Here is a 9,506-nt window from a genome sequence, read left to right as displayed (position 1 = left end):
GTGCAGACCCCGCTGAACTTGTAGTGGTTCTATTATTACTTTGTTGATTTCTTTGAGGGCAATCCTTGATCAAATGACCCGTCTTACCACACTGAAAACAGGCTCCAGACTTCCGATAGCACGTTCCACGATGCTTCCTCCCACACTCTGGACAAGTCGACATTGAATCCTGACTAGGGGTAGAAGTATTTGAACTCCCTAAAGTCTACTTCTTGTTTGGTGGAGTAGGTTATCCCTTCGACCATTGAGTATTTTGCCTCTTCCCTTTCCATTCCGAAATTCGACTCTGAGTAGCGAGATTCCCTTCCGCTATAACAGCCCTCTCCAACACATCAACGTATGTGGGTAACTTCAACATGTTGACCTTCTCCAGGATAGCGCTCCGCAATCCCCCTTCAAATTTACGCGCCTTCTTATAATCCGTGTCCACCATATGAGGTGCAAACTGAGCTAATTTCACAAATTGGGCTTCGTATTCGGCGACGGTTTTGTTCCCTTGCCTGAGAGTTTCGAATTCTGTTACCTTCTTATCCCACATGCTTTGAGGGAAGTACTTGTCATAAAACAATTCTAAGAATCTGTCCCATGTCAATCCTTGGTGTACAGTCTTCGTAAGCATCCACCATCTGCGTGCCTCATCCTCAAGAGTAAAGGCAGCCAGTTGCACCTTTTGGGCTTCTGTGCAGGGAAAGACTTCGAATAACTTCTCTATTCCCAACACCCACGCCTCAGCTTTCATTGGTTCGATTCCTCCTTTGAAGGATGGCGGTTTCATCTTTTTAAACTCCTTAGTAAGGGTGATAGCCCGGTCTTCAGCATGGAAATCTTGTACTGCCGCTGGAGGTACCGGTGGTGGTGGTGGTTGTTGTGGCTGTTGCTGTTGTTGCCGTAGGGTCTCCGCCATTTCCATAATCATTCTCTCCATTCTATCCAGCCGGGCAGAAGTAGCATCTTCTGTATCTTCTGTCCTTGTTCTTACCATTGCCTACACAATAATCATTTATACACAATAGACATATTTCAAAAGTGTTAGCATTATCAGAGTAGACTTAACGTTGCCATCGTTCTTTCATATACTTTCAGGATGTCATGCAAGATGCCTAAAGCTTTTCTAGACACCCTAAAGCTCAATGGATCCGTGTGTGAGATAGCAACTCGTGCTCTGATACCACTTGTCACGCCCCTAACTTGCCCCTAGTAGTTCGGGCATGACCCATTCAAAAACAGACATATAACCTGGTATATATAGCATATGGGGCCTTATCGGAAGCGTAAAATATTAAGAGAATAATAAGCTAAACAAACTCCATTGAGCTATTTCTAATATGCCAGGATCTTATACATCACATGCACCATAATAGACCGATAAAGTCCAAAAATATTCCTTAGCAGTACTTATACACAAACACATGTACAGACCCAGCCCTATATTCGGGCATGTAACAAAAAACTGTTGAAGTTATATACATTCAACCTTGGAAGGATAGCCAAAAAGTAAGCCAATTATCTTAATCAACTTCACAAAATAAGTGGCCTCGTAAGTGCTTGGATACACGAAGGTTGACAAAAGAAACCGGGCGTCATGGGTTAGGATTGGCCACCTGGTTGGTTGCCTACAGAAACAGACATAACAGAGAGTGAGCCGGGCTCAGTGAATAGTAATACATAAATGAAACAATGCTCAACTTGAAACATGACATATATCAATATATATGGAAATGCAGAGGTCACATAATTATCCTGATTCTGTGTTCATCTTTCGCATTTCTTTCTTTACATACTTGGAACATACTTGAACATGTTTCTTTACATACTTGGAACATACTTGAACATTAACATACATACTTGAAACATTAACATAGTTGCATACTTGAAACATTAACATAGTTGCATACTTGAAACATTAACATAGTTGCGTAAACGAGATACTAATGGAAATCCTTAGCCATATGTAAAGTGGATAATGATAATACTACTCACAGTGTTGTGATGATGTGCTTGTTCCTCCCGGAGTGTGCCCTGCACACATTCAACCTTTACAATTTAGTTTCCTTTTTATATCAGATTACTTTTTGTTTCGTTTTACTTCGAAGGAATTTATACATATTAAAAGGCATCAAATACATATTCCGACAACATTAGAGGGTTCTACACGCAAAACGGAGCAATCCACGTTTTTCAGCATGGGCCGCACGTGTGGCTGTGAGCCCCGCACGTGCGGCAAGCTCTCCCGCACGTGCGGCAAAATGTCCCGCACGTGCCTTTTAGACAGTGGCCAAGCCCCTGTTTTTCACCATTTCCCGCACGTGCGGCCATGACTCCCGCACGTGCGGTAGCACCTCCCGCACGTGCGGCCATGACCCCCGCACGTGCGGCGATTCTGCCCAAAATTGTCCGAAAATTCTTTCAAAATCCCATCTTTTGGAAAACATAAACAAGGCTCAAAATAACTTTCTTAATTGGTAAAACATGACCCAAATTCATATGAATACAATGACAATTATATAGATCAAACTAATATACTTTAGTTCAACATACACAAGTCCATAAGAGTTCTTAAACTCTCACCCACAATCCAATTTCCTTTTTTTTTTGCATCAACATCACACATACCATCACATATATATATAAGGTAAGTTCTTCATGATCTTTCATGAGAAACTAAGAAATCAAAACTAATTTCTCCACATACATACATAAACAACTTAGTTCAAACTCATCCAATGGATAAAACATGATCCAATTACACCTTGAGTTCAATTATCATGGTTGTATCACCCTCAAATTCAAAAGAGGAATTATAAAAGATAGACAAACTTACCTTGAGTTGAGATCTCCCAAAGTCTCTCTAGGTTATTCAATCCCTAGCCTTTATTGAAACTCCCTTCTCATTTCTCTCTACTCTTACTATCCTTTTCCAGGAAATATGTTGAACTAAGTCCAAAGCTTAAAGAACACGTACATATTTATAAGAGCTAATAAGACAAAAGTCAATCGTTTAAACATCCGAAATTGAAATTTCCCAAAAATGCTTAATATTACCTAAAAATTATGCTGATCACATCTATAAAATCAATTTCAGATAATTAAGCCCTTAAGGCCTCCAATTTCGATTCAACCCTTCTAATGTAACAGATACTTTTCTTGTTGAACAGATAGACATCCTTAATCATATGGTTCACTTACTTAATTTAAAGTTCCCATAGGATTTCACAATAAGCATTCAAAAACTTAAAACAAGAATTGAGAATATATTAGAAAACTTATACGAGGGTCGGGTTATTACAAATTTTTTGAGACTAAAACCAGCTTCAAAGTTGCATACAAAGATGGCAAAACAATGAACTATAACAAAGCTTAAAAGGGGTAGATTCTCACCCTTGAAGATAGCAACAAAAGAGCAAGCAAATGATCAAACTTCTGAGCCAAAACCACTCCAAAGAGCTCAAACAAAGCCTCCAAGACCCTAACACTCAAATGATGGTGTTTAACTAGGTGTTTTGGTGCAAATATATGAAGAAAACACACTTTTAAGCACAAAATATAGAGAGAGAAGATTCTAAAGAGAGTGAAGGAGGAAAATATCTCAGCTCAAATGTTGTAACCCCTTGCATGCATATAGATGGCTTGTATATATAGGAGATACAAGGAGCCTTCAAAGCAATCCAGCCCTTCACGTGCAAGCAGATGGGCTCAGCTGTGCAAACAACTGTCAAAAATATCTACAAAATATCTACTGAACAGTTGGTGGTCGGCCGGTCATCAGTGGTGGCCGGCAGTGCCTCATTGATGGCCGGTAGGCCTCATCAATGGCCGGCAGGCATAAATTGATGGTCGGTAGTAGCATTCCATGGCCGATAGTGCTCCAAAAGCAACATGAGGAAATGACCAACACATGGTCCAAGTATGAGACATGATGGACAAAAGGTCTAGAAGGATCAAACCTGCAGCATTCCGTCGCGAAAGTCGAGTATTCGACGAGCAATCAAACTTGTTGCTGGATGTACCTACAAGAACATCCAAGTCTTGAGGACGGTAAAAAATGGGGTGTCTATACATCTCTCTTCATTTCCCTCCACCAAAACTAGCGACTAAGGTCGTGATACATCTTAGTACCTCCCGGATGTATTATAAGGCATGAATGAAGGAACTCTCGGAGTACCTCATCTCTATAGGATTCTAGTACATAAAGGCAGTTTAGATACCTCACATTCGAGTCAAAATAAACGTGCAGACCCTTCTCTACCTTCTCACTAAATATCTTTTCCTGGATAGATTTCACTTCGTTATCATCTCGTTGTGCTTCTAAAACTCAGCTCACTAGAATAAGTTGTGCAACTACAATGAACAAAATGGCCGACTCGACGGAATTGCCAAGATGCAAGTCAAACTCACTGACTGCACCCAACTATAGCATTCTTTTCGTGCTCCTTTTGGATACAAGTAGCCCTACAGTTCGGACTCCCATGGTTCTAAATCTGATTTCACAAGTGCAATGTGAAACGGATAAACACAAAAGAGTCCAAATGCGGCAAACTTTTTAGAAAATCAAGTTTGAATTAAATATGCCAAAAAAAAAATGGACTGTAATGCCAGATTTCAGAGACGGCACCTAAATATTTTTTAAAAATTTAGGAAACCGTGACTTGTGCCAAAAGGCTATTAGTCCGTCATCACCAAAGTGTCTCGGCTCGGGAACTTAGGTATGAGATGGGAAGGTCATGAATTGAGCACCCCACTCACCCGATCCAAGGTCGGCCTCTACTAATCATGATGTGATTTTTATTTACATTATATGCTCTTGTTTCGATTATTAGGCTAATTTACTATGTGATACACACAAGTATAGACCAATTCACAAAATTTGGAATGCATTGATTTTATGTTTGTTTTGAAAAAGTGTTTTGAATACGGGTCAGTTGAAAAAGAAACCTTGTATTGACATTAATCAAATTATTCTAACTTAAGTAAAAAGGCCTTCATCCACTAAAATTCAAACAGGTATATCACTTAAGCACTTAGTCTCATGGAAAACATGTTGGATATGGTAACACAAACATACAATGCAACATGCTAAAGCAAGAAATGCTCTCCTAGCACTCCAAGGCAGGCCAAATAAAACAAAATAATTAGAAGAAATGCATGCTCCTAGACAATGCAATATGACTAATGCAACACACACGTTATGTAAATAACAAGTTTGGCTACTAGCATGGCATTTGATTCAATTCAAGACATAGGATAAATCACGTATTTGTTTAAAGAAGTTGAATTTTGACATCAGTTAATATGATGAGCTGAACCTTTATGCTTGTAAGACGAATGGATACAAGTCATGGAAAATGCTAAGTAATTATGATGCTACCATTATAAGTGGGTAAATAAGAGGGAGAAAGAAATGGGGGTTGGAAGACATAAACAATTGTTACATATTTTGCCCTCGTGCAAAGAGGGTCTAAATGAGTGTCCGAATTAAAACTACTTATTACAAGTCTAAATGAATACTAAACAAATAACTAACTATTTAATTTATTACAACAAGACATTATGACAATAATAATTACAATAATACAATAAACAGCAATAATTACACTAATAATAATTACAAAATTAACATGAAAAGTAATTACAACATTATTATGAACAATAATAATAAAACAAAAGAAGATGCACAAAGATCATATGCGCTTCAATGAAGGCCATTTGCAGAAACGGCTTTGTCTGCCCTTTGTGCAATAGCTCTGTTTTACCCTCAGCCACTGCCCTTTGTTTCTATCAAAAGAATTCTGTTTACCAAACCTTGGAGCCCAGTTGGCTCCCAATGAGGCCCGGCCGGGTCCAATAAAATCTGGTCGTGCCCTATTTTCATGTAGAAAAATATTTTTGTGCTTTGTGGTGACAACAGTGCAGACAGAGCCTTTTCAAGCCCTATTTGTCCCTTCTGCTCTTCTCTGTCATGGGGAAACTCAAGAGAAAAATGAATTCGATTCCAAAACCATCAATGGTAGCAAGTTGATTGCTTGATGATTTCGAGAACGTTTGGACAAAAAGTTAATAAATGTAATGAAAGACAACCACCCCTCCCTCCTATCATGAAGTTAGCTCAAAGTAGGATGTAGACACACCTCAAAATTCATCAAAATATCATGAATTAATATTTGATGACTCTTGACGAGATGGACTCGGCATAACATCCGGCCGAATTTAACCAATTTTATTCATCTTCTTTATGTCAGTTTCATTGATTTTAAACCAATTTTTTTAGTCCTTTTTTATTTCTCTTTCCATTCTTTAATCATTTTGTCCAAAAGTGATATTTAAGTCCCCTAAATGAAGAGAAATGTCAAACAAGAAGTGATCCTTAGCATGAAAGAGAGACTATGCCTTGACAATGAACCTCCGAAGAGATTAAGCCATTGAGCATAGGAGGTCTCTTTCTCATGCCTTGAATAACAATCAATCGCTTGAAACAACTCTCAAACAAAGAAAACCAAGAAAGGAGGGAGAGTGCAGAAATGATTATGCGAAGTTGGTTATTACCAAAAATGTAACTCTTTACATAGAAACTAAGCAAAGAAAGCTATCAACTCGAATGACTCGATGTCTAAGGCCTAAACAACTAAAGCCATGAGGACGTACAACACAACAAGCAAAGTATTCAAAGCATAAACTAATTAAATGAATTAAAATAACCCTAAATAGCCCCTAAAACATAAAAAATAGTAGCTAAAAGTATGTTTAAAAGAGTACAAAACATAGCCAAAAACAAAGAGATACAAAACTAGTAAACAAGGCCAAGGAAGGGTGGCTAACCCCTCTACTGCTTGGACTTCTAAACCATTTTTTTTAGCCATTTTAAACTCTGAAAATCAGTTTGTAAGCCAAGAAAAATAGTGGTAAAACAAAGGGAATGAGTTATGAAATGAGGTGCAAGAAAGGGTGTTAAGCCTCTCTACCTTTGGTAGCTTTTCAACCACAAGTTCTAACACTTGGAATGGAAACAAAACAGCACAAAAACACAAGAAATAGATAGAGAGAGATTGTAATGAAAGCAAGGAAAAAGGTGACAAGCTAATACCACTTGAAGAGAGCAAGCTTTGGTTGTAAACCAAACCTGATCCTAGCACACTCTTAAGGTTGAATTATGATTCTCAAGGCTTAACCAAGGCTCCAAGGTCCAACTCTAAGGGTGTATATGATGTATAGATATGGTTCAAGGATGATACAATATCACAAAACTAGCTTGCAAAGGAAGAAGGAAAGCTGTGTTTGAGTCTTTGAAATTTTTCTAACCCTCAAAATAGAGATATTAGCTCGTATTTATAGAATTTGAGCCAAATAGGTCACAAATATCTTCAAAAATAGACAGCTGGCAGATTCCCGCCCAATATAGTGTTTCTCGCCTAAAAAGCACGACCAGGCCCCAATGTGGCTCCCCTGTTCCTCTGTTTCAGGCTCAGTGTAGGTTGGCACAGTGCTAAATAAAATGGATTTTTATGGTATAGAGGTGTAGAAACAGCTTGGGTATGAAAGGTTGAGATTTTTTAGAGCTAAAAATCGGATTCCTTTATTGAGAATTCGAAACATTGACAACGTAACTACGTAACTTCATTATCGAGTGCTCAGGACAAAGCGCCTAAGTCTTGCGGGTGGTCAAAACTGGGGTGTCTGCAGTTGCCCCTCTTTGACAGAGCTCAACATCATAAAATGACATGAGTGAATGTCAAAGTCCAAAGACGACGCATTTGATGAGTCCGTAAGACTTGGGCAAGGAAATAAATACAAAAGCAAATGGTTGAACCCGAGGGTTGCCTACGTATCTCTTTACAAGGAATCAAACCTGCGTAGTTCAGGGGCAAAAATACACCAAGACATATAAAATGCAATGCATTTGAAAGCTGGACTTACACACTGCACGAAGCCGGTTACTTTTGAAAACTCATGAGCATACAAAACAATGCAATAAGCAATAACAAAGTAACAGCACAAATGAAAAGCTCTAAAAAAAATCCAATTGTGCCTCACACGGAAAGGAGTAAGCAATTAACATGATCGTGCAAGCGATAGACACGTCTCTCTGCATTGCCTATGGAGAGAAAGGGAAAATCGTAAACAAGAGAAATCAACAACCTAACACGTCTCACGTGAAAGGAGATAAGGTGGTATGAACTACAGGCACACCTGATGTTTTTAACCGAGTGAAAAGAACTGCCTAACGCGTCTCGCGCAAAAGGAGGAAAGATGATGTGAACACAAGGCACACCTGATGTTTTTAACCGGAGGAAATGACAATCCCAACGTGCCTCACGCGAAAGGAGGAAAGGTGGTGTGAACCCCAGGCACACCTGATGTTTTTAATCGAGGAAAACAACAATCCTAACGTGTCTAATGCAAAAGGAGGGAAGGTACCAGACGTATCTGATGTTTTTAACCAAGGAAAACAACGATCCTAACGCATCTCACACGAAAGGAGGGAAGGTGGTGTGAACACCAGGCACACCTGATGTTTTTAACTGAGAAAGACAACAATCCTAATGCGTCCCACGCAAAAGGAGGGAAGGTGGTGTGAACACCAAGCGCACTTAATGTTTTTAACCGAGGAAGAATACAATCCTAACACGTCTCACACGAAAGGATGAAAGGTGGTGTGAACACCAAGCACACCTGATGTTTTTAACCGAGGAAGAAAATAATCCTAACGCGTCTCGTACGAAAGGAGGGAAGGTGGTGTGAACACCAGGTGCACCTAATGTTTTTAACCGTGGAAGACAACAATTGTAATGCATCTCACGCAAAAGGAGGTGTAGCTCGACTTTTCGTGCCCCATTCAGAAGACGCATAAGCCCTACAGTATCAGACTCCTGCGGTTCTGAATCTGATCTCATAAGTGCAATGTGAAATAGATAAACACCAAAGAGTCCAAATTTAGCAAATCTTTTGGAAAATCGATTTTGAATCAAATTGCCAAAAATGAACTACTTTGCCAGATACATAGTCTCCACCTAAATATTTTTTGGAGAATTTAGGAAACCCATGACTCGTGCCAAAGGCCATGTGTCCGTTATCACCAAGATTGTCTTGGCTCGGGAACTTACGTACAAGACGGGAAGGTCATGAATTGAGTACCCCCGCTCCCCCGATCAAAGATTGACCTATACTAATCATGATATGAATTTTATTTACATTATATGCTCTTGTTCTAATTATTAGGCTAACATTACTATGTGATGCGCACACACACAAGTATAGACTAATTTGCAAGAATTGGAATGCTTGATTCGTGTTTGTTTTGAAAAATGTTTCAAATACGTACCACTTGAAAAAGTGATCGCATATAAACATTACTCAAATTATTCCAATTCAAGCAATTAGCCTTCATCTACAGGCATTCAAACAGTTTATCAATTAAACATTTAGCCTTATGGTGAACATGTTTTGACATGGTAACACTAACATACAATGCAATATGCTACAACAAAGAAAAGCTCACCTAGTACTCCAAGGCA

General features: G+C 39.0%; 1 protein-coding gene across 1 annotated transcript; it reads right to left on the bottom strand.

The window, feature by feature from the left end:
* Positions 1-229: 229 nt before the first annotated feature.
* LOC145807222 (uncharacterized) lies at positions 230-775 on the bottom strand. The gene has a single exon (XM_082905167.1). It carries the CDS (start codon positions 773-775, stop codon positions 230-232), a length of 546 nt encoding a protein of 181 aa, XP_082761293.1.
* Between the last annotated feature and the right edge of the window lie 8,731 nt (positions 776-9,506).

The sequence above is a fragment of the Camellia sinensis genome, chromosome 14, assembly GCF_055761805.1.
Source record: "Camellia sinensis isolate YWXY chromosome 14, ASM5576180v1, whole genome shotgun sequence".
Taxonomy (NCBI): domain Eukaryota; kingdom Viridiplantae; phylum Streptophyta; class Magnoliopsida; order Ericales; family Theaceae; genus Camellia; species Camellia sinensis.
The sequence above is the reverse complement of the archived record's forward strand: the minus strand, read 5'-3'. Positions and strand labels throughout refer to the sequence as shown.